This window comes from Hemitrygon akajei, chromosome 5 (assembly GCF_048418815.1).
Source record: "Hemitrygon akajei chromosome 5, sHemAka1.3, whole genome shotgun sequence".
NCBI lineage: Eukaryota > Metazoa > Chordata > Chondrichthyes > Myliobatiformes > Dasyatidae > Hemitrygon > Hemitrygon akajei.
In genome coordinates this window covers 53,983,722-54,010,753 of record NC_133128.1, presented here as the reverse complement: position 1 = coordinate 54,010,753, position 27,032 = coordinate 53,983,722, and the positions used below count along the sequence as shown (strand labels likewise).

The window sequence follows — 27,032 nt, the reverse complement described above, 5'->3', positions numbered from 1 at the left end:
AGGCTGTTCACTCACAATCCCTATGAAATCTAACAGAGCTTTAGCAGTTTTGTAAAGAAGAATGGGGAAAAATTTCAATGTCCAGATGTGCAAAGCTGATAGAGACAGATCCACACAGAGTCAAGGCTGTAATTGCTACCAAAGATGCATCTACTAAATACTGACTCGAGGGGGGGGGGGGGGGGAGTAATTATGCAATCAGTTATTTTGTGTTTAATAATTGTAATAATTTTAGACCACTTTGTAGAAATTTGATTTCACTTTGACACAAGAGTCTTTTCTGTTGATCAGTGTCAAAAAAGCCAAATGACTTCCATTGTGATTTAATGTTGTAAAACGATAAAACATGAAAACTTCTGTTGGGGTGGATACTTTTTATAGTCTTTGTAAATGTGTATTTGTATGTTTATTCCATTAATGCATATGTTTCTATTAGATGAATAAAAGAACAATTAAGTCAAATGTAGCATTAAGGAAAAGCAGATAACTGGTCAAGCCATGAACATATTCTGTTTTCAACTATTTTATAATAGTCTACTTAACTTGAATTTTCATTGTGACTTAAAATGTTAAGAATTCTATTCAGGATAAAATGGAAAGGTTTTATAATTGAGAACTGACTATGAATTAGAACAGGCTTTTAACCTCAATTTTCCAAGTGATAATCATTGAATGTTGATAGGTGTTGGTCTTAAAACTTTGAACCCCCCCCCCCATAAATTTGATCCACAGTAAAAATATCTTTAAAAGCATATCCATATTGAACCCAATGTAAGTTATAAATGGGAACAAATAAAGCATTTGTAATTTTGTTCTGAACTTGCAATGTATTGCATATTTGGTTCAAGTTAAGCGATTTAGTAAAGCAATGACCTCAAAGCAACAGTAGATGATTATGTTAGTAGAAATATAAAAAAGATTTTAAGAACAAGATGTGAAAAATATTTAAACCTTAAAATGCATACAGTTATATGCCCAAGTCAATATGCAGACATTTTCAATTATATTAGTCTATATATTAAAGTACAGAAAGCCATCATATGTGGTTGGTATTTTCTAAATCACCTTCTTCCTTTTGTAATGAGATCCTTTGAAATCACATCAATCTTTTAACTGCTTGATTTGCTTTTAAAATATTGATATTTCTCATTGTTGCTATATTGACTTCGGGCAATGCCTGTCTTTCAGAGGGTGTGGACAGGCATGAAATGACAATAGCAATACCTATTTTTAAATAAATGGAAGTATTATAGAACAGAGGTATGAAATTAAACACTACATGGATCACATTTTGTCTATTTTCATCTGATAAATTATTGTGATCAGAACTGTACTTCAAAAGTATCAAATCTACTGCATGACAGAGTATCTCACTTTTGCATGGAATCTATAAGTGATGATGAGGGTAGAAAATTTTCCATTTAGTGCCATTACTCTATGAAAGTGGTGATGATATTTGTGCTCATGTGTAAGTTAATGCAGAGGCCATGAAGTTTATCTCAGCGATCCATTGCTATTAGTAGCTTTTTTCCATTTTATCTCGATGTGAATGATCTAAAATTGTAGTGTAGTGCAATAGGCAAATTCATTGGCTGTTGCATGACCCATCAATGATCCTCAGGTTTTGGACCTCTTGCTTCAAGTTTCAGGTCAAAAGCTGGTCATCTGCAGCTAGTATAATATTAGTTTTTCAATTTAGCAGTGGGGCTTTGTCACTCATTTATTTTTAAGAAATCACCAGAGAACTGGAGAAAGATTGGCAATCAAGACTTTGATTAGCTGGAATTTGTATTAACTGAGAATAGAAATAGATTTACAATGTCGTCCTTAAGTAAAATGCTGACTAATTACAGCAAAAATAGTTATAACTATTATTAGTTATAACTATGCTTTTTTTGGTAATGATTTGTTCATTTCAATCTTACATAGCCTCGAAATACTGACATTTACTGAAAAGTGTATTTGTTTTGTTGTATATTCATCAATGTAGATTTTGTTTTATAACTGGCCTTATTGCTTGCTCTATCATTAAATGTATTGGCACATCATTCAATGCACAAGAAACATGAGCAGTTTGAAACTTTAGGATACATTTAAGAAATAGTTGAAACATTACCCACATTTCCTCTCCAGGGTTTCAGGTTTGTAATGAAGGTTTGGTTATTTTTGGAGTGAGTGAGCAGTAATATCTTTAGTTAGAGGGTTGTGCTGAATTCAATACAAAGACTGATAGATCTTTGGATACTAATGAAGCTATGGATGGATTGGGCAATAATGACATGATTTTTCTGAATGGTCTAACATCAAGATGGGTCACTTTTGCTTTTCTTTGTGTTATTGCCCCAAGAAATTGCTAATTCTAAAAATAATGAAAATAACAGAGCAGTAGCAAGCAAAATATATTTCTGATATTTGTCCCTTTATAACTTTGCCAAAATTAAATTTGGCTAACATCTGTCTTTTATGTCAATATGTGGAAATAGTTTTTCTGCAATTTGTTGAAGTTGTTACCTGAAACTAGGAGCTCCAACTTCTATTGCAATTGGTTTATAAAAATACCCCTTACACAATGGTTGATGTTAAATATGAGCTTGACATGAGGAAAAGGTATGATTTGAGGTTTTAAACGCTAAGTTTATCTCCACAACTGACACAGTTTTAACAAGAACTGATTGCCTTAGGATTGGGTTGCTCTGGAAAAATTGCATAACATTATCCAAGTTATAAGCATAAATGTCCTGCACACATAAAAGCATTAATTAAACCAGTCCTTTTACAGTGTACTACATTTTAATTTATTTCCTGTTTTTGAGTGCATTATTACAGTATTTGTCAACAAGTGTAATCCAGATTATGCACTAAGTGAACCTGGTAGTAGAAGTAGTTTCGGAATTTGTTGGTATTTCATAAATGAGAATTAACTGCAATTGTATCTGATTATGACAGAACACAGTTCTATATTTGGTTCCATTAAAATGTGCCTCATGCGATAGTAGGGTTTTCGATTATGCAAATACTGACATTTCCATGCACTTACCACTCTCCATGTAAAAAAAGAGATATACCTTTAATATCCCTCCCCCCCCCACATTTTCTTCCCAACACCTTAAAGTTATGCCCCTTGTACTTGTCATTTCCACTCTGTTAAAAAGTCTTTGGCTATCTGCTCAATCTATGCTTCTTATCATCTTGTACACCTCTATCAAGTCACCTTTCATCTTCCTTCTCACCAAAGAGAAAAGCCCTAGCTTTCTAATCCAGGCATCATCCTAGTAAATCTCCTCTTCACCCTCTCTAAAGCTTCCACATCCATTTTTATAATGAGGCAGCCAAAACTGAATATTGATTGCTATTTTTCAGAAAAATGGGTCTAGAAAAATTGTCATTACTGAGTGAGGTTCAAAGTGAAACCCAGTCTATTTCCCCTTCTTCCCCCAGGATATCTCTCAGTCTTGAGGCCTCAGAATCTACACTCACTTAAGATGTCAGCCTTGGTGCTTTGATTTCACCAGCAATGATGTCAATAAGTAAATTGGATCAACCCAGTGTTCTTAGTGGCAAATTTTCCTTACCTTGCTTTGATATACTTTAAGGGCTTGAAGTATTAAATTATAACATTGGGATAAAAAAAATGACTGGACACCAAATTATATATCTGGAAATGTCTGCCTGCCTGCTCACAACTGCAATAAGTGACTACAGATTACTTGGTTTCTTTTCCAGGAATAGCTGGAACTTCTGGGAGAGAAAAGGAAATTTCAAAGGAGAGTAGTCTGAAAGTTTCCAGAATGTGGGTTTTAAGAGCTTTTTGCAAAAGAACAGAAATACAGCAGATGGCAGTTTGTTTTCCGGATAGCTTTCCAGAGAGAAGTATGGTGCTAAATGCTATTGGAAGAAAACAAAATGGAGACAAGACAATAGTATTAATAAAATGATTGGAATACGTGAAATTAACATGCGGCAAAATAAATTATTCAAACTGTGTTTAACAAAGGACGTGGATAGATTGAAAGAGGAACATAATGATATTTTTGAAATAAACGAGCTAGTGTTCCAGGAGTCAGTGAAGGATGGTTTCAGCGTGTGAGAGTGAGAAAGCATTTAGACTGCAAAGTTCTAGAGCAGGTGATGTGCATGAGTAATTCAGAAAGGAAAGCAGCCAAGGTCAAAGTATGCAAAATCAAATGACAGTGGTTACAACGTTTGGTTCAAGGTTCTGATGGTTGAGGAGTAAAGAGATAAAAGTGAAAGATTCAGGTATAAGATGAAGATGGAGAAAACATAGTTGCTGTGACAAACTAGATGTCGAGCCTCCTCAATAGCAGCTTCAATCTGAACACACCAATTAATAGAATGAAATGTCAGAGGCTGAAATAGATAGCTGTAGTTTCATTGAAATTCTTAAGCTAGAGTGTAAAATGTCAGATAATTATTCTTTTAATATATTTTTCCAAGTCTAGTCTATGGATCATGTAAAATTATATGCTCTTCCACCTCGACCTCACTGACATATTACTAAATAGCATTGTTAAAATTAAGGAGAAATTTCTCCTTGGAAGATCACTTTTCTTACAGTGGCATGGAAATCAAAACATCTATAAAATCTGAAGCAAAAATTAGTTTCATATTTCCACTAACTGCAGAAATAGAAAATCCCAGAAATGTTCATTAGTTCAGGCAAGAACCGTCGCGATAGAGACAAAGACACCCCTTTGAAAAATTGAGAAAATCATCTTCCCGCAGATGCGGGCTAACTTGATTGTTTCCAGGATGTTCTCATTTTGTAAAATGCATGATATACCGTGAACAGTTTCCAATATTAGGTGAATAGGTTGCACTGCTCCAAAATAAATATCTGTGGCTCATTAAGTGAGCCATCAGAATTCTAAAACATTGGATTGCAGTGAATATTAGAAAATCATTTGCCATTTTGGTTGAATAATCTGCTGGGAATGTGTGGTACTGAGAGGGATAGAATCTATGCCAAAGGTAGCCTCAGATTTTTCTGTGGAGCCTGCAGATTCACTCCTTATGTCACTGATCCCTGCCATGTATTTGCCTAGACTTCGAATATCCTTTGTTTCATTTTCAGTTCAGTAAATTAAAGTCAATTGGGTTGTTTTAATGCAGGTAAAGTAACCTTGCTAATTAAATGTGTAGCAGAGTACGTTAAAGCCAGACTATAGTTTTAATTAGGTCTGTCAAAAAATCCTTGGGAATCTTTAAAAAAAATCTCTTTTGCTTCTGCAGCTGTGGTCTGCTTTATTTGCCTGTGGCTCTAGCAGTTATGAGTGTCCAGTGTACCAAGGATTTAATTACTAGAAAGGTACTTAGTAGTATTGGCATATAAGGATGGTTCTGTCCTTATCTGTTCCAGAATTTAGGGGCTTCAGGTTACACTGTATAATCTCCAGGCAAGCTAAATAAAATATTGCAAAAATGTGAAAGTAAATTCAATTAAAATATTAACAGTTTGTTCTCTGGTACCACAAAAATGTGTTGAAAATGTGTTATTGTTGTAAGTAATACTACATCATTTTTGTTGTTAAAATTAAAGTGGACTATGTGATAACACAAACTGTGTAGCAAAATTGCTCAGTTAAGAAAAGCCAGTGTGACTGAAAGCACGCACAAGATAACTATTTTTAATCTGCACAACTTCATTTCCTGCTGTACATCTCAAAATTCCCCCAAATTTTAAATGTAAAATCGAACCATGCTAAATAACCTCAAATAATCGACTAACCACATGCAAGAAGGCTGTATTGTCCCAATAGTTACTGTATATATCTACAGTATCTATTCTGAAGTTCTCTGCTTTGTAAATTCATGTTCGCCTGCCAACCTATTTAAATAACTTATTATTCCCTGTAATGTCTTCCACATCACAAAATAACTGCTTGGCCATATTTCCCATCCTCATTAGCCCTTCTCACCATCCCATGTTCTCTCCATTCCCCTTCTCTCTGCCTCTCCTCTGCTCCCAAATTGCAGTTTGACAAGGTTATCAGATGGATCTGTTTCCAGGCAAAGACTTTCTCTGGTTCATTTAATGTGAACGGTGTGCACATATTACAGTATTGAATGTAAGAAAGGTATTTATCGTTAGGTAGTTAGCAGTGACTTTGAATTTACTCTGGTGTCCAAGTTGTCGTTCATAAAGGTCGATTATGCAGGATCGTTGTTTTCAAATCAAAGTCAAATACATTCCACTTAGTGGTGTTACTTTGGTCCCAGACTGGGATTTGTTAGTTCTCCACTCTTATGGAGTTATTAGTTCCTTTCCATCAAAGCAGTTAAGAGACTGTAGTTCTATGTTATAATAGATTTAGGGAATCTGCATTAAATATTTATTCTCCTGTTACAAAGTTAGTAAGTGTACTTTTCTACTTTTTGAATAATATGTATTTTGTAGACATAGCTGAAAGTAGAGCTCATCATTTTCTACATATGTTTCTCTTTTCTGTGTTACAGTGGGATGCTATCCCAGAAATGGACGAACGCAACAGACCCATCCACACGTACCAGGTCTGCAATGTGATGGAACCAAATCAAAATAACTGGCTGCGAACGAACTGGATATCTCGTGAGGCAGCACAGAAAGTGTATGTGGAATTGAAATTCACCCTGAGGGACTGTAACAGCATTCCCTGGGTTCTCGGAACCTGCAAGGAAACATTCAACTTGTATTACATGGAGTCAAATGAATCTCATGGAATTAAATTCAGACAAAGCCAATATACTAAAATTGATACAATTGCAGCTGATGAGAGCTTTACCCAGATGGATCTGGGAGATCGTATACTTAAACTAAACACTGAGATCCGCGAGGTTGGGCCAATAACCAAAAAGGGATTTTACTTGGCCTTCCAAGATATTGGAGCTTGTATTGCTCTCGTTTCTGTGCGGGTGTACTATAAAAAATGCCCATTTACATTTCGCAACTTGGCAATGTTTCCTGATACAATCCCCAGAGTTGATTCTTCATCCCTTGTGGAAGTTCGAGGTGCCTGTGTAAAGAATTCAGAGGAGAAAGATACACCAAAACTCTATTGTGGTGCCGATGGAGACTGGTTGGTTCCTTTGGGAAGGTGTGTCTGCAGTGTTGGCTATGAGGAAGTTGATGAAGCTTGCCACGGTAAGTGAATGAAATAAGTACTTAAGTATTTGAGATGTTCTGCAAATGCTTCTTGAGAGAATTTTTTTATATAAACAATGGGGAAAATAGAGAAAATCAAAAATAGGCATCCCATCACATGACGCCTCAAAAACACAGTGTCAAGTTGGGTCATTGGGTCTGACATTGATTTTATAGAAATAAAACAGTACCAATCAGTTTCTGTACTTTTGCGTTATTCAAAACTAAAGTTTCATGGGACAGTTCTGGAGGGAAAACATAGCAGGGCTGCAAAACAGACAATGGCTTGTAATTTGCAAAAAAAAAAGAAAAGCTATTGAAAGTTTTGATATAAGTTGTTTCAAAAGCTACAGTCAAATCTCCAGTCTAAACGATTACAAAATGGAAGTTTTGTTTGAAATGGGTATGAATAAACTCTCACTATTTAGCTATGGAACATCCTCAGCATCGTCCGGCAGATGTTAAAGGACCTCAGTCTCCTCAGGAAGTAGAAGTTTAGCTATGGAATATCACACAATGTCATACTAACTAGTCTTTATCCATTAGTTTCTGTTTTTTTAAACTTAGAAATGAAATAATTATGAGTACATTATAGAAGACAAAGATAAATATTTTGTCATATTTATTTGCTTATTAAACAATATCCTGTTTAGTTTTGGATTCTTGGCTTGTTAATTAAGACTGGCTGAAACCAAATTTTCAATAAAAATCCCTGTTGCAGTGTGATCCATGAAATTCAAGATTGGGGTGTACAATCACACGTGAGCCCCCTTTCTGATCCAGTGGGAACTAACACAGGGATGTAATCATTTGTGGTATTTATTAGATAGACCAGTTTTCAAATGGGCTCTGTCAAAGATCTGGGAAAAGTCCACTTGTATAGCCTGAGGCAATCAGAAAGGTTGAAGGAAAAACTCTTTTAACGATGAAAAAGAAAGCATTGTACAAATAACGGAGTTGGAAAATAAAGCAAATTACTCTGCGGTGAGGTTTGTATACGATGAGCACTCTGCTGCATTTATGTGTTCACTTTTCATTTGCTAATTGGTTAGGTCAGATGTGTACCAGCACTGGCTGTTCTGTTTTTTATATAAAGAAATTAATATACCTGAGACTTAACAATCACTGGCAAGTGGTCATTTACATGTTTATTAATTTATTGTAATAATTACATCCACACACCCTGCATTTTGATATTTCCAACTTGATACCCCTGAGTATTTTAAGACTTCAATACTGCTCATCAATGCCCCATGATGAGCTTGATTCCAATGGGTATAGATGGAAGTTTAAGGAGAAGCTATATCAGAGAAACACTGATTTTTGATCTTGTTTTTTTAAAAAAATTTAATACAAATTAAATTCAAAACTGCTGTTCGCTTTGACAGCCAAATTTATCCAGAGATTTCAAGGTACTTAAAAAGAGTAAATATTCAACTGAGAGTGGGAAACATATGTACACTATGTCTGCAGTAAGGCCAACAATATTCATTTACATTTTGCCCAGAACCAATATAAAAATTAATTGCTTCACCACCACTAAGGAGTTCTTTTAGATTCTTTGTGGAATGGTCCTCTCGTGTACTTCCGTACCCCAGCATTTCCAATCAGCAGCACAATCTTTGGCTAACGGTCCAGGAAGAGAGACAGCATTTTCATGTCAGCTAGAGTGATCACCTAGTGGCTGTATGCTCCACAGGCTCCTACTTTGATGTTTGCTTGTTTACCTTTGTGTCACAAAATTCTTGCTGAAATTCCCATCTGATTGGAATCAAGCAGCCATAAACAAGTGTTTTCCTTGCTGAATGTAAATCATTTGGACAATCTGATGATTTTAATGGTTGCAAAAAAATTGCCAAGTGGATTATTTTGATAATAAAATGTAAATCATACAATTTTAATTAACAATGGTCATCACTTGGCAGGACACCTGCGAGACAGAGGACAATGCACATACAGTACATACCTTGCATATGTTATCACTGTGTTTTTCTGTCGAGTCAGCCTAATTAATTAGGTGTCAGATGGAAAATATGCATACCCTTAAGGATGTTGTCCTGATCATAATATGCTTGAATTTTTAGCAAAGATCTTTTTGTGATTTAATTTTTTTCAGTTCTGTAAGAATCAATTGCAGCTTATTCTGTAAACAATGTCTACACCTGAACTGTAAGACATAAATAAGAATCAGACTAGCTAAATATCTGAGTATACAAAATAATTTAGAAATAAATCGGAGACACAAGATTCTGCAGATGATGGAAATCTTGAGCAACACACACAAAATGCTGGAAAAACTCAGCAGGTCAGGCAGCATCTATGGAGGGAAATAAACTGTCAAGGTTTCAGGCTGAGACCCTTCATCAGGACTCAGGAAATAAATCACTTTGTCAAGAATTTTTCGATTTATTTTTATAAAAGTTTAAAGCATTGATTTGGACTTGATATTGCCGCAATTTTTCTTGGATCCAGCTGTTACTCAGTTAATGTTTCTAAACCCAGTGCAGCATTTCTCAGCCACTGAAAAGCACCATAGGTGCAATGCAGTCAAGCTATCACTCTCAGTCTACAGCAGGCAGGATGCTATTTACATTGCTCTGCTTCTGCTTTGCCGTAGTGTTAACTGTGCTCTTTTGGAGAGCCAACCATACATCTATCTTGGAGGAAAACCTGAGCAAAGCATATCCTTCCGTACACTCAGAACAATTGGATTATAATTCAATAAACTGCAAGCAATTGATAAATCAGGATCGACACCGTACTGGACCTGTAGCAACATACTACGCAATGTTAAACCAAAGTGATGAGAGGTTATTACCTCTAGGTGAATGATTCCTTTCACCCCAGAGTCAGAGCAGAGCATGGTGAATGTTATGTTGCAGCTGTAGCTGCTGCAAGTGTTTAGTGTATTTTCCTTTAATGCACACCAAAAGAAAAGCCAACATTAGTTTGTGAATAAAATGCTGTGTTTTAGAACAGATAAAGGTGAAGTTAGTGCTGATAAATGCATGGAAAAAGGCTAAGATATTTCAATAATGTTATCAAATATCAATAGATTTTTGCCATAATCTAATTAAAAGACAAGAATGGAAATGTTTCAGAGAAGAAACTTGAAGCATTGGGAGTGCTCCCACAGTAACAAAGGATAGACAGGAGTTTTGAAAATACCATTTTGAGAGAATTTGGTGAAAAATGATTTCTGTCAATGAGTGATGAAGGATTTGGTGACAGTATTAAAATAGAACATTTGATTCCTCAGCAGCATAAAGACATTGATAGGAGGATATTTCAAATGGAACAGTTGGAGCATATTTAGGAAGAATTGGATAAATATCTGAAAGAAGGTACAATATTATGACTATGATACTAAAATTATTTATGCTGACATTTTGTTTGCTCAAGACTAATATTATCACAATGTAATGATTGTGTCCAAGTATATAAGGTAATGCATATTTCCTAACGATCTCCTCTTAATAGTAGATCAACACTGAAATTTATTTAAAGCTATCTTTATTCTGGTGCTGTGGCACAGCTTATTTTCACTCTACAACATTTCACTGAGTTCACCATACTCTTCTGACAGACAGATCTAAAAATACCTTCCCAGTTATTCATCCAGCGTCTCCACTCAGTTTATACTTGTTCATTTGTGATTGCCTTATTGCTGACCAAATACAGACTGCAGTACATAACAGCAAGCTCTGGCACCCTTGCCTCAGCTGCCGAGTCCATGATTGTAGTATTTGGAAATTTTTTTAAGACTTGGTACATCTTCTACTCTTCTCGAATCTGTAGCTTATTCATTTCCTTGGTGTTAGAAAATATGGTTTAGATAAGTATAGCTAAGCATCTAAAAATATAAATGTAGAACTTGTATTATGAATACATTCAATGTAAAACAAATTAGATGTCATGCAATAGGGAATACCATGTCAACTTTTGTGCTAGATCTAGGCCAAATATTTTCAAACATGTAATTAAAATTTTTTGTAACTTCGAAGAAAACATTGTGTCAGCATTAGTTCAGTTTGACTTAGATTAATTCTGTTTGACTTGTTGTAGTGTGTGAGAGACATTGAAATGATGCAAGAACACCTAATGCATTGGGTTTTTAATCTTCATTTACACAAACCATTCTTCAGGCTCTCAATATTTTTTAGTGATGGAATTTTGTCGAAGACATTTTAAAAATGATGTGGATCAAAAGGAATATGAGAATGTCATATAAAAGAATAGTTTTGGTCACAGGGAAAAGGGATTTGCTCAACAATTCAAGATTCATGATATTTCACAACTCCACAATTTTAAAAATTATTTTCACACTATTCTCTGTTAACACTAGAGGTTATTGAGTGTGAAAATCCTAGGAGATCAGCAGTTTCTGAGATACTCAGACCATCCTGCACGGCACCAACAATCATCCCACGGCCAAAGTCACTCATATCATATTTCCTCCCCATTCTGATGTTTGGTCTGAACAACAACTGTTCAGCTGCCGATTGGCGGGTGGGTGATCTGTTAACTTTTTGTGTTTGGTGGGGGGCTTTGCTGCTACTGTTGCTGTTCATTTCTGTGAGTGAGGGGGTCAGGGATTGTTATTGTCACTGTATTTTTCTGTGGGGAGAGGGCGGGGATTTGTTGCTTTTGCTGTTTTTTCTGCAGAGGAGGGGTTGGGGATTTGTTGCTATTGTTGCTGTTCCTGGGGGATTTTGGAGTTTGTGAGTTTTGTTTCATTTTTTTCATGCCGGGGGAGGGGGTGGAGGAGGGAGTTGATGTCTTTTCTTTCACAACTCCCATGGTTTTAATCGATTTCATGGCTACCCAGAGAAGACGAATATCTGAGTTGTATTGTACATGCATATTTAGATAATAAGATGAATCTTTCAAACCTTTCAACTGACCATGTCTGTATGCTTTTATGCAATGAGTTGCTCCCACATCAGAGGCTGATTAGATATTTGCATTAATGAGCGCGTGTACAGGTATGTCTAATAAAGTGGCTACTGTGTGTATATTTAAACGTATAAAATGTCCTTTCTTGAGGCAGACCTCTCTAGCATTGTTTCATTATTATTTATTAAATCCTTATTAAATAATAGATTAAACAAAAAAAATGAGGTTTCTCTGCAAACCACTGAGGCTATGCTATTTTTGCCTTAACCTAGAACCTGTGTTTTCCTTTTAATTTTGAAACTAAGCCAATTGTGATCATTGTATTAACAAAGCATGGTCATAAACACTAGGTTGATTTGTTTTTGAGGAATTTGAATCAATTGAACTGGAAAGAAACATGTTGAAAGCATATGCATTTGGGAGGGTGCTTAAATAAACTGATTTCAAATACCGGTAGATTTAAATCTTTTCCTGCTATATTTGTTACTACTGCAGATCTATTTTAGCCAGCAAGTGATGTTAGTGTGCTTTGTGTAAAGTTATACGTAGTACTACACTCCAGCTATATTATCCTTCTGTGCTATATAACTGTGAAAACCCAGAAATTATGCTTTGATATGAATAAGGTTCTGGCTTTTATGTAATACGACTTTATCCATTATTAGAACTGAGCTTTGACCTCTACAGCTTAGTTTTATTGCAAGATTGATAGATGCCGTGATAAATACCAGGATTGCGCCTTGAGACAAATTTGCTCCTTTGTGTAATACCATCTGTGAATACTAAACATGATTTGAATGGTAATTGCTTGCACTATTTTTAGTTTTAAATTTATTTTTCGTGTAGGCACTAAGCACCCAGTGTTTGCTATTTTCCTTGCATTTTGGATCTCCCCGGTCGTCTCTTAACAAACATATATAAATTGTCCGTGTTGTCAGGCAGTGTACTCTGTGCGTTTGACATCTGACTCTAAGTAGTTGAACTGGGACAAATTTGATTTTTGTTTCCATTCTACCTAAAGTACTTTACCGACTTCTAGGCAGACTGCAACCACAGCAGATTGAAATGAACACAGCATTCACATACCTTGCTGCAAATCGAGTTCAGGTAGAGGTCAGCCATGATCAAATAGAATGACAGAAAAGGCTCAAGGGACTGCAATGCCTACTGCCAATCCAAAGTTCAAAGTAAATTTATTATCAAAGTACACATATGTCACCATATACAACCCCGAGATTCATTTTCTTGCAGGCATGCACAGTAAATACAAGAAACACAATAGAATCAAAGAAAGACTGCATCCAACAGGAAGAACAGAAAAAATAATGTTCAAAGGACAACAAACAGTGCAAATATGAAAGAGGAAAATACAGGTGGCCCCGTTTTCTGAACATTAACTTTATGACTGCTCGCTGTTAAAGACCTACCCTGTTTTTGCTAACCAAAGAGGATTTTCACTTTTATGAAAAAAGGCGCCCGCTTTATATGTGTGTTTACCCCAAGAAAGACTACCATAACCGTGAAGCCTTGTGTGGGCAGTTGTGTGCGCATGTGTGTATGTGCATAGGTGTGTACGTGCACGTACGTGTATGTGCCAATTTTTCTTCTCCAAATCGATTTTCGCTCGCTCTTCCCAATTCTGATAAGTGAAACTACACCATGCATACAATATTTCTACTTTATATAGGCTGTATATTTATCATATAATTCCTGCTTTTACTATATGTTCATGTCATTTTAGGTTTTCTGTGTTATTTGGTGTGATTTGGTCAGTTATTTTTTGGGTCTGGGAACGCTCAAAAAATTTTCCCATATAAATTAATGGTAATTGCTTCTTCGCTTTACGACATTTCGGCTTACAAATGGTTTCATAGGAACACTCTACCTTCGGATAGTGGGGGAAACCTGTAATAATAATAAATATCAAGAACATGAGATGAAGAGTCCCTGAAAGTGATTCCGTAGGTTATGGGATCAGTTCAGTGATGGGGCAAATGAAATTGAGTGACGTTTTCCCCTCTGGTTCAAAAGCCTAATGTTTTAAGGGTAATAACTGTTCCTTAATACTGATGTTGTGGGTCCTGAGGCTCTTGTAGCTTTTTCCTGATGGTTGCAGTGGGGAAATCACATAGCCTGGGTGGAGGGCATCTGTGATGATGGATGCTGCCTTCTTGCAACAGTGCTCGATGTAGATGTGCTCAGTGGTGAGGAAGGTTTGACCTGTGATGGACTGGGCTTTATCTACTATATTTTGTAGGATTTTCATTTCAAGGGCATTGGTGTTTCCATACCAGCCCATGATGCAACCAGTCAATAAACTCTCCACTACACACTTATAAAAGTTGGTCAAAGTTGTACAAACATAGATGTCATACCTAATCTTCAGCAACTCCTAAAGAAGTAGAGGCACTGCCACGCTTTCTTTGTAATTGTAGTGGATCATACGAGAATTATTGGTCCATAGATATCTCAAGAATTGCAAATTTACTTGCAAAATGGTTTCGAGAAAATAACATTGGCAAAAATGAATTGTTTGCACTTTAACTTCCTCCAGACTGATTTTCAAAACTGTTCGAAAATCCGTGTGGAAGAGTACACACAGTGGCCACTTTATTAGATACCTCCTGTACCTTATAAAGTGGCCACTGTAGTCTGCTGCTGCTGTAGCCCTTCCACTTCAAGGTTTGACATGTTGTGCATTCAAAGATGCTTTCCTGCACACTACTGTTGTAATGCCTAGTTATTTGAGATACTGTTGCCTTCCTGTCAGCTTGAACCAGTTTGGCCATTATCTTCTTGACTATTCATTTGTTTGTTCTTTCATCCATCGGGCAATGATGAGAGCCACTGTAGTCATCCATTATTTGTAGAGGGCTGGACTGGTCTGTGGGTATGCAGATGGCTGGAGGGGCCAATCCACACTTGAAACTTACTTTGGCCATGTTGACAAAAGATGGCTGCCCATACAGCCTGAGAGTGGGCAAAAGATGGGTTGGGGTCGCTGTCTCAAGCTTTCCTGGCCAGCCTACATCTCTCTGCTGCAGTTGTCCATTCTGCCTCATTGCATCCTTATGGAGGGGAAGTGCCAAAAAATCTGATGATGGGCTAATGCCAAAGGCCGTTAGTGAAGTTTTCAAGTGTTTTTACAGTGTTTCCTTTGGCCTCCATAGGAATACATTATTTTCTGTAGTTCACTGTAGAGCAGTCTCTTAGGCAGCTGATGGTCTGGCATATGAGCTATGTGGCCTGCCCAGTGTAACTAGGACTGCTTCAGGATGGTGCAGATACTGGACAGGCCTGACTTGGTACCGTAGATTCCGGACTACAGAGCGCACCTGATTAAAAGCCGCTGGCTCTAATTTTAGAAAGAAAATCAATTTTTTACTTGTACAGACCGCACCGGATTTTAGGCCGCACCGGATTTTCGGCCGCAGGTGTCCCACGTTGTAATATGAGATATTTACACAAAAAGATATTACACGTGAGGATTTTTTAACTTTTAATTAAATCCATATGGTAACATAAACAAATACATATTGCAAATGCTTTTTTTCGAACCGTGCCTGTAACGCGGCTACTTTTAAATATACGTTGCGTATACTTTTTTACTGAACAACATTCCAATATCTCCTAACAACTGGTAAAAAATATATATACTGCAGCCTACCAGGAAAAGTTATTGATCGCCTTTAACTTAAAAGCAGCGTTCGCTCAGATCCAATGCCGCTCGCGTAATGCCGCTCGCCCCCCGCCTTCCCGTTTATCGCAAACTGGCATTTTTCCCACAAGACGCGGCGAAACCGGGTGTGACATCATAGCATCCCGCGATGTAGTACAGAAAACAAATATAGTTAAAACACTTCTAACTTTAACTAGAAAATACTAACAAATGAATTACTAAGCGAAAATATTATAAACTAAATAACTGCCATAAAGGCAGCACAATGCTTTTCTTCGAGTGTTTTCCATGTTGATGAGGGTGAGTACAAATGACTGATTTACAATAATTTAATTGTGAAAGTGCGCTTGATTTATCATACAATTTCATTGGACCTCTGTGAACTACTCATCAATTTTATTGGTCTACTGTTACGAGGCAAAATGTTTTTGGCGGCATGAAAAAAATCATGCATTAGCCGCACCGTATTAAAGGCCGCAGAGTTCAAAGCTGTTCAAAATGTGGGAAAAAAGTAGCGGCTTATAATCCGACATCTACGGTAATTACCTCAGTTTCAAGAATTCTATCTTGATACTTAATGTTGAGGAGCTTTCAGCAGCAGACTGTGCAGAAATGGTTCAGTTTCTTGGCATGCTGTTGATACACTGTACATGTTCCGCAGGCATAAAGCAGAAGGGGAAATACTATGCTTCTTTCTACCAGTTGCTTTATCTGCAGACGTGTGCATCTTCTGTTCCATGCATTACTATAAAGTCTATCAAAGGCTACACTTGCTTTGGCGATCTCAGTGACGATATTCTGGGGCAGGGTGCTGCCAAGATGTGAGAACCTGTTCACTGGGTTGAGTCTTTGACTGTAAATTGTGACGTATGATTTTCCTGGATCTGGGTGATACGTTTCCTCAGTCTTGATGTTGATGTAAAGTCCAAAATTGGCACACACACCAGAAAACTTGTTGACACAGCACTGCTTATCAGCTTTTGAACCAGTATTGAGGGCACAGTCATCAGCAAAATGAAAGTCTCTGATGATGCCCATCATAACGTTAATTTTTGTTTGGAGCCTCCTGAGGTTGAACCATTTCCCATCAGTAGGAATCTGATGCAGATGCCTACATCGCCATCTTTGAAGGCATCAATCATTCAGACCTTTCACATTAACAAAGCATTTTTGCCCACAGAACTGCCACTGACTGGATGTTTTTTTTTATTTGTTTTTTGCATCATTCTCTGTAAACTCCAGAGGGTGTTGTCTATGAAAATCCCAGGAGATCAGCAGTTTCTGCAATACTCAAGCCACTCCATCTGGCATTAACAATCGTTCCATGTTCAAAGACACTTTCCTTCCTCGTTCTGTTGTTTGGTCTGAACAACAACAGTTTTGACCAGTCTGAAATTTTGTGCATTGGGTTGATGTCACACCATTGAATGATTAGATATTCGTGTTAAGGAGCAGATGTACAGATATACCTAATAAAGCTGTCAGTGAGTGTACTTTAATCAGATTAACAAAATCGGTTACCAGTCAACTGAAACTAACAAATCCCCGACTTGTGTACAGCAAGTGATCATTTGGGAGACCACCGGAATTCATTTGCCTCAAACCAAAATTCCACAGAGCAGAGCTGCAGGTATCTTCTGCTCTGTGGGAACATGGTTTGAGATCCCATTTCCCACTTGCAAACTCTTTGCATTATAAATAGTTTACATGAATTAAACCCTGTTGTAACCTAGGGAGAACCTGTACAGAACCCTTTGAGGAACCAAAATGACCTTAATGTGCTAATATTTTAATCATCTCATTGTTAGCACTGGTGTGTTTTACAGGATACTGCCTGCTTCTGGACATTATATTTCCTACAATTAGTATTGGGCTCTTATTTACCTAGTTAAGATTTCTTGCTTCTATTTTTAGTGTGTGGTGTGAACGAGCATTTAGAGAGATAAATGAAAACTGCATTGGGTTTGCTTTTGCAATCAAGGGATGATGGTGTATTTGATACCCTATGGCACTGTTCTTTGCAAGTGCTAACATCTCTTCAGTCAAAAGGAAAGAATGAGTACCGTAGATGTCGGATTATAAGCCGCTACTTTTTCCCCACATTTTGAACAGCTTTGAACTCTGCGGCCTTTAATACGGTGCGGCTAATACATGATTTTTTTCATGCCGCCAAAAACATTTTGCCTCGTAACAGTAGACCAATAAAATTGATGAGTAGTTCACAGAGGTCCAATGAAATTGTACGATAAATCAAGCGCACTTTCACAATTAAATTATTGTAAATCAGTCATTTGTACTCACCCTCATCAACATGGAAAACACTCGAAGAAAAGCATTGTGCTGCCTTTATGGCAGTTATTTAGTTTATAATATTTTTGCTTAGTAATTCATTTTCTAGTTAAAGTTAGAAGTGTTTTAACTATATTTGTTTTCTGTACTACATCGCGGGATGCTATGACGTCACACCCGGTTTCGCCGCGTCTTGTGGGAAAATGCCGGTTTGCGATAAACGGGAAGGCGGGGGGCGAGCGGCATTACGCGAGCGGCATTGGATCTGAGCGAACGCTGCTTTTAAGTTAAAGGCGATCAATAACTTTTCCTGGTAGGCTGCAGTATATATATTTTTTACCAGTCGTTAGGAGATATTGGAATGTTGTTCAGTAAAAAAGTATACGCAACGTATATTTAAAAGTAGCCGCGTTACAGGCACGGTTCGAAAAAAAGCATTTGCAATATGTATTTGTTTATGTTACCATATGGATTTAATTAAAAGTTAAAAAATCCTCACGTGTAATATCTTTCTGTGTAAATATCTCATATTACAACGTGGGACACCTGCGGCCGAAAATCCGGTGCGGCCTAAAATCCGGCGCGGCCTGTACAAATAAAAAATTGATTTTCTTTCTAAAATTAGAGCCAGCGGCTTTTAATCAGGTGCGCTCTGTAGACCGGAATCTACGGTACTTCAGGTGAGCTTTCTCATGGTATCTGTGCTTACTCTAGTATTAATCATCCCAGATGTTCAACAATAACGTGTTTTAGACCTGGGATTTAAATAACAAAATATTTATTCTTGTTAATTGAAGAGGTATAAAAGATGAAGAAAATCTTTTTAAGGCAACCTAAGACCAAGAGATCACTTTCTGCCATTTCATTTTGTGAAATGTTCATGGCATTTGAATCTACTACCATTATAGTGGTTTCAGAAATTGCCCTGTTTGAGGTTGTTTTTGAATAGACCCACATTGCATGATATAAAGGACAAAGCTAAGAACAAAGAAGCTTTTCCTCTCCTGGGACCAAGGATGTGCTCTGTGACAGGTGCAAAGCAATGGCAAAAAAAATTGAGGCAAATGACACTGTGTAAAAGAGGGGGAAAAAACCAAAAAGGATCTTAAAAGAAGTATCATGATAAAATAAATTTTATTAGACTACGTACATTTATTGAAAGGTATAACATTATGAGGAAATATTGCACCTTCATGGGAATACTGCTAATACTGCTATGAAAAGACACTGATTATTGAAGGAGGGTTTATGTAGTTTGAGGCTGGGAAATTCTAATCAAACACTCCTTGCTGGTTTCGCATTTTCTGCCTTTAAAAAAATTAAAACTGGTTTTGCTCCACTCTGTAAAGTTTTACTGAAAAATATCATTGATGTTTTGAATGTTATAATGTATTTATTAAATACTATAAAGTATTTGATTAAATCTGGCTATTATTGGAGCCACTGAAATGTGACTTGCATTTTCCCCTGGTTTAATGACAGTCCCACTGACAAGTGGATTGAAAGTGTATTCAGAAAACATTGCATCAATAAAAAAAATCTGAACATCCAATGAACCAAACAGTATCTATTCAAGCATATGATTTACCTCATATTAAAAACATATCAAAACTCTACCCAACTATCAGAAGATAAATAACTCTGCATTTGGCTCCCATTCTATTAAGGGTCAGTCATCATGTTAGGACAGGTACTTCATTATGCATGTCAATGCAATATTATGTGCAGAATATCTACAGTCAACTGTTCCATATTCAAGATCCATGACAAAGCAGATTGATTATTAACAGGTTGTTCTCTCTATTAATAATTACTGAACTGACATTGGAAGATATTTGCAATGAACGGAGATCAGCAGGTGTTTTAAGGCCTATGGAATTGTGCGGAGTTACGTAATGCATTCTCAGCTAGTAATTCTGCTGCCCACATAAATATGCTGGAGCTTTGTTATACAGCTGACTTGGAATGCTTCATCATTTCTTCCCAAGTAACTCTGCACACCATTATGAGAGGAAAGGCTCTTTTTAGAGCATGCTTGATGAGAAGGGACTGAAAAGTTATCCCTTGCCAAAGATAAGACCATAAGGGATGGGTCCATTCAGCCCATCGAGTCTGCTCTGCCATTTCATCATGACCGATCCATTTTGCCTCTCAACTGCATTCTCCTGCCTTTTCCCGTAACCTTTCACGCCCTGACTAATCAAGAGCCTATCAACCTCTGCCTTAAAGACACCCAATAAACTGGCCTCCACAGCTACATGTGGGAATGAATTTCACAGATTCAGAACCCTCTGGCTAAAGAAGTTCCCCATCCTCTACATTTCAAATGGATGTGTGTCTATTTTGTGCCCTCTGGTCCTAGAGTCCCACCCCCCAATATAGGAAACATCCTCTACATATTCACCTTCTCTCGGTCTTTGAATATTCAATGTTTTAATGAGATTTCCAACCCCCACCATTCTTCGAAATTCCGATGAGTACAGGCCCAACACAATCAAATGTTCCTCATATGATAACCCTTTCATTCCCAGAATCATTCTCATGAACCTCTTCTGAACTTTCTCTAATGTCAGCATATCCTTTCTTTGATTAGGGAGCCAAAACTGCACACAATTGTAATGAACTCTTTGGGTGGGCCTGTGTGGGGACCAGAGAGTGTTGAGCTCCAGGGTTTTTAGAGCACCTGAACTGGTTAATTGTTGTTTAATGGTGGTTGTTAATTGTTTAGATTTCCTTATTAAGTTTATTTTGATAGGCTTGGGGATTTTTGTGTAACTTATATTATTTAAGTGGACACTCGATTAGTGCTATCACGGGTCCTAGTTTTGGGAAAGTTTTATCTCGTGATATGCCTCGGCTGAACCTCCAATGTTCTGTTGGAGCTTTTATGTATTAACTCTGATCACTGCCTCTACACTGAAATCTGTCTTTCCTCTGAACTTGGGTTCCGTCATTTTCCATGTACATTGTGCCAGAAGGACCCTGCGAGCTAATGAACCTAGCGACATTTTGATATTTGTCCGTGTGAGATGAGGGTGCCATCAATTCTCAAGTCTTCGTTCTGAGCTTCTTTAGTCTACATTCTAGGCTGCTTCCAAGGTTTATTCGATGTTCCTGAGGTTTATTCTGTCTTGAGTCCCTCAGGCCTGTCTCAACCTCCCCAGGGCTGTCTTGAGTCATACCTGGATCTTGAGTACAGCAGGTCTCCTTGGGCCACACATGTGGGCTGGGAGAATACTGTACCAAGCTCTTCAGCCCTGTGCAGGGAGTCAGTGAGTGTTTGATTCCTAGCTTTTTAGAGCACCTGAAATGGTTAATTGTTGTTTAATGACAGTTGCTAACCATTTAGACTATCTCACTAAGTTTACTTTGATAGGCTTGGGGCATTCGGATTTCGGTGTTACTTGCTTTATATGAGTGGATGCTTGATTGGCACTTATTGGGAGTCCTTGTTTTGAGATTGGTTCATCTCGCAATGTCACTCGTCCGAGCCACTGATGTGCTCTTGGGATTCTTATTTATTATCTCCGATGGCCGTCTCTGCATTTGTAGTCTGTCTGGATCCCCTCATTCTCTGTGTACATCGTGACAACAGTACTCCAAGTGAGACCTCACCAGTGTCTTATAAAGCCTTAGTATTACATCCTTGCTTATATATTCCAGCCCTCTTGAGATGAACCCGTACATTGCATTTGCCTTCCTCACCACTGACTCAGCCTGCAAGTTAACCTGTACACCTCAGAATCTGCCTTTTTAGAAAATATTCTGTGCTTTTGTTCCTGCTACCATACACTTCACAACAATGTATTCCATCTGCCACTTCTTTACCCACTCTCCTTATCTAAGTCCCACTGCAGCCTCCCTGTTTCTTCAGCACTACCTGTCCCTCCATTTATCTTCATATCGTCCGCAAAATTCACCACAAACCCATCAAATCAGTCATCCAAATCATTGACATATAACATGAAAAGAAGCAGTCTTAATACCAACCCCTGTGGAACACCACTGGTCACCAGGAGCTAACCAAAAACATCTTCCTTATTCCCACACTTTTCATCCTGTCAATCAGCCACTTTGTCTATCCTGCTTGTTATTTCCTCAAGGAATACCGACAGATATGTCAGGCATGATTTTCCCAGATGGAAATCCTGCTGACTTCAGCCTATTTATCATGTGCCTTCAAGACCTCGTCCATAACAATTAACTCCAACCTCTAACTGCTCTATAATTTCCTTTCTTCTGCCTCCCTCCCTTCTCGAAGAGTGAAATGAGATTTTCAATTTTCCATTCCTTCGGAACCATGCCAGAATCTAGTGACTCTTGTAAGATCATTACTAATACCTCCACAATCTCTCAGCTACCCTTTTCAGACCCTGGTGTGTAGTCTATCTGGTCCATGTGACTTACCTACCTTCAGCCCTTTCAGCTTCCCAAGCACCTTCTCCCTAGTGACAGCAATTGCACTCACTACTGACTCCTGACAGTCTCGAACTTCCAGCATACTGCTAATACCTTCCCCAATGAACTTGGATGCAAAATACTTATTTAGTTCAGCAGCCATTTCCTTGTCCCCAATTATTACCTCTCCAGTGATAATTTCTCAGCGGTCTGATATCTATTCTCAACTCTCTTTTACTCTTTATGTATCTGAATAAACTTTTTCTATTATTGGCTGGCCTGTTTTTCATCTTTTCCCTCCTTATGGCTTTTTAGTTGCCTTCTGTTGTCTTTTAAAAGCTTTCCAATCTCGACCTTCCCACTATTTTTGCTCTCATTTGCATTTATGACCAGTTGCATCATTTTGCCTTTAGAATATTTCTCCTTCTGTCCTGCACCTTCTGAATTTCTCCCAAAAACTTCAGTAATTACTGTTCTACCGTCATCCCTGCTAGTGTCCCCTTCCAGTCTACTTTGACTAGCTCTTCTCTCATGTCTCTATAATTCACCTTACTCCACTGTAATACTGATACATCTGACTTTAGCTTCTCCCTCTCAAATTGCAGGATGAAGTCAATCATATTATGATCACTGCTTCCTAAGAGCTCCTTTACCTTAATCAAATTTGGTTTATTATGCACCATCCAATCCAGAGTAGCATTTCCCCTAATGGGCTCAACCACAAACTGATCTAAAAAGCCATTTCACAGGCATTCTACAAACTATCTCTCGTAGGATCCACCACCAACCCTGATTTCCCAATCTACCTGCGTATTGAAATCTGCCCACCACTGCCCATCTGCCTACCTGCTCAATAAAATGTGTATCCTTGGATGTTATACTTCCATCTATGGTCTTCTTTCAGCTATTGTGATGCCTACAATGTCATAGCTACTAATCTCTTAACTATGCTACAAGATTATCTACCTTATTCCATATAGTGTGCATTCAAATTTGACACTTCGGTCCTTATTCATCACCCTTTTTGGTGTTCTCATGTTACACTACAAATCATCCCACTTACTACAGTATTCCTTATCATCTACCTGTCCTTGACAGACTTACTGCACACGACATCTACTTGAACAACAACTGCCCTATCCTCAGCCCTATCACTCTGGTTCCCATCCCCTTGCCAAATTAGTATAAATGCTCCCCAACAGCTCTAGCAAACCTGCCTGCAAGGTTATTGGTCCCCCTCAGATTCAAGTGTAACCCATTCCCTTTGTACAGGTCATTGGTCTCCAGAAGGTATCCCAATGATCCAGAAATCTGAATCCCTGCCATCTCCACCAGTTCCTCAGCCATGCATTCATCTTCCAAATCAATCTATTCCTACTCTCACTGGAATATGGCTTAGGCACCAGTCTAGAGCTTACTACTTTGGATGTCCTGCTTTTCAGCTTTCTACCTAAACTACAAATTCTCTGTTCATGACTTCCTCCCTTTTCCTACCAATGCCGTTTTTGCCAATATGTACCAAGACATCAGGCTGCTCAAACTTACTCTGATCGAGGCAACCCTAACCCTGGCACTTGGGAGGCAACATACCATCCAGGTGTCTCCTTCACTTCCACAGAATCTTGTGTACTTCTCTAATTATGGAATTCCCTATCACTACTGCAGTCCTCTTCTCCTCCCTTCCCTTCTGAGCCACAACCCCAGACTCAGTGCCAGACTCCGGGTCACTGCAGCACCCACCCAGGTGAACATCTATAGAGGTACTCCGCACTGGCTACATATTTCCTTTCCCTCTCCTGACAGTCACCCAGGTACCTGCCTCCTTCCACTTTGGAGTGGCTACCTCTCTGTAGCTCCTATCTATCACTTCCTCAGTGTCCTATATGAGATGATGGTCATTGAGCTACAATTCCACCTCATTAACACATTCTCTGAGGAGCTGTAGTTTGTTTCCCCTGGTGCAAGTGTAGTTATCTAGGAGGCTTGAAGTTCCCCAGAATTTCCACATCTTACACAAAGCACACAACACAGCCCATGGAGCATTTCTCACTGCACTACCTATGCACTAACAGACAAAGAATGAAGAAGAAACTTAACTCGCTTGAGCCTGTTGAGCTAAAGCCTCCTCACTCTAACACTGGTCCACTCCAACAATAGCCATTCCACTTGTCCCTATCTTATTTTTATTTGCCCTTGTGAATGCATCACAATTTGATTGGGCCGCCGGATTGAGCAAGAATAGAGAAAAAAATGGACAGATATTAAGAAAGAGCAGGTATTTTTAGTAAAGTACAACGAATAACTTAGTGCTGTCCATAAATATGAGTTAACTTACCAGTAAGCTGTCGTCCAACTTCAGTAGTGCCATCTTAAACCAGACCTATCAAAACATTGTTGATTAGATCAAAGACTTCTATAAAATCCTTCATATCAGAAATCTGAACCTCCCTTATTCTTAATGTAAGCAGTAAAATTATAACACATACATAGAAATAAATTCACAACAATATATACTCAAACTTCACTGACTACAGAACAAAGTTTCAACCTAAAATAATCTACTTTCTTTTACATGACGGCTTTAGAGTGCAATAAATTTAATTAGCCTTGCATGAAATCAGCTGTTATTTTCAAAGGCTGACTGTCCCTCCTCATTAAGGAAGCTGAGAGACAAGTAGTATCCTTCAAGCTTAGCTTTGTTATCCATGATAAAACAGAAAAGTTCCTTACTCTAACATGTACCGAATTATTTTTGCTGCAAGTGCTTTATCCAAATAATATTCAATTGGAAAACTGCTGCTGATTCAGCTAAGGAAGGGCAGTAATAATAATCAACAGACATTTTCCTTGTTTATGTTCTAGATCACAGTATTCGATGTTGATAATTCATAAAACCAAACCTTTCTAAAACTGCACCACTGTGCTTCCAGCATCGATGCTTTTGCGCAGGATATGTTCCATTGAGAGAAGAAGTGAAGAAGATGGAAAGTCCTTTAATCCAACCACTTTGAGTTAAAAATGTACAATTTTAATGTATTGACAAAAAGAGTTTTATGCTCTTGAATCAGAAACTCTTGGAATTCATTCCCATTCTGGAAATAAAATGGTATCATGTATTGTGTGTGTTATGTTGCTTAAGCTAGCACATGAGATATTAAACCAAAGTTCCTTATGCCTTTTCTGTTGGAAAGCTCTCACTGTTCAAGAAGAGCAAATTATATTTGCCCGATATCTTGGTCAGCATTTATTTCCCATCTATGTTTGCAAATCTGTACTTTTTTTTCTCAGCACCATCACAGGATACCAGCTATCAGTATTAGATTAATATCCCACAAAGACTACTTAAAAACAGTTTTACCTCGCAATCTTCCTTGATATCACACAATAGATTCTCACAAAGTACTCAATGAGCCCTAAAATGTGTACATTGCCATGGAAGTAATATCTTTTCATTTTCTCTATGTAATGTATTACAAGAACATAACGTGGGTTTATTTCTCTCTCATGTAGTTTTGTAATAAAATCTATCAAATACAGGATTTTATTCAGGAACATGTTACAATCATCGATGTAGCAGAATTATTGTAGGCATTTTTTACCAAGATGTAAGGACAACTCACAGAAGTACAAACATGTCTTTGCTGATTATCGTGTTTCATTAAAATAATCTTGTTTTGGGAAAATAGTACTTTATTATTTAATAAATTATTACCGGTACTTATATATTTTTATAATTTTCATCAAATGGTTGTGTCTAATTAAACCGTTTAACTGGTTAGTGTCTTGAGCTTCATATCCTGACAGTACATTTGCATTTTATTGCAGATTTGGATTTGACAAGGCAAAACAGAAATCAGGAATACTGTGCATTCCTTAAGCTGTCATCACATAAATATGAGCTCCATATGATGGGCAACATTACTGGCATACCAAGTTCCATGGTTTAAAATATCAAAATTAACATAAGCCAAATAAAATTGTCTAAACACAAATTATAACCTGGGTCTGATTAACCTGCCTGAGGATTAGACCATTTTAACTGATATGATGTCTACTAGATGAAGATTTAAGTTAGCGTGGTGGCTAAATGCTACTAGGGCTGCAAAAGCTCAACATTGCCATGTGAAATCCAAAGTAGTTTTCCTGCTTTTCCCTGAAGCTGGTCCTACAGAGCACCGTGTTTCCCTGGTGAACCGGGAAATGAATACACAACTATGTTTATATATAGTACTGACGAATAGTCTCAGCCTGAAACATCGGCATATTCATCTGCATAGATGTTGCCTGACCTGCTGAGTTCCTCCAGAATTTTGCATGTGTTGCTTTGGATTTCCAGCAACTGCAGAATTTCTTATGTTTATGTTTATATATGTCAGAAAACATTCACTGAAGTCATTAGGTCTTGACTTTTGCATTTCATTATGGGCACAGTAGTTATATTTTGTATGTTAAAATAAACATTATTTTGCCTCACTACAAAATGCCATAATTTATTGAAAGTAAATTTCAAACGATATAAGCAAGATTCTTAAAATTATTTAAGTTAATGCCAGACAACTAATTAAAATATTAATATTGGTGATCATCAAGAAACAATAGAAGAATGATTAGGTTTAATGCTAAACTCAGCAG

At 37.6% G+C, this 27,032-nt stretch overlaps 1 protein-coding gene across 5 annotated transcripts in view; it reads left to right on the top strand.

Moving 5' to 3' along the window:
- The window catches only part of epha6 (eph receptor A6), a 691,207-nt gene that overhangs the window by 149,861 nt on the left and 514,314 nt on the right, over nt 1-27,032 (top strand). For all 5 annotated transcript variants that reach the window (XM_073045584.1, XM_073045587.1, XM_073045586.1 and 2 more), the window contains exon 3: nt 6,475-7,138. In XM_073045584.1, coding sequence (XP_072901685.1) covers nt 6,475-7,138 — 664 coding nt within the window. The remainder of the gene's footprint in view (nt 1-6,474; nt 7,139-27,032) is intronic.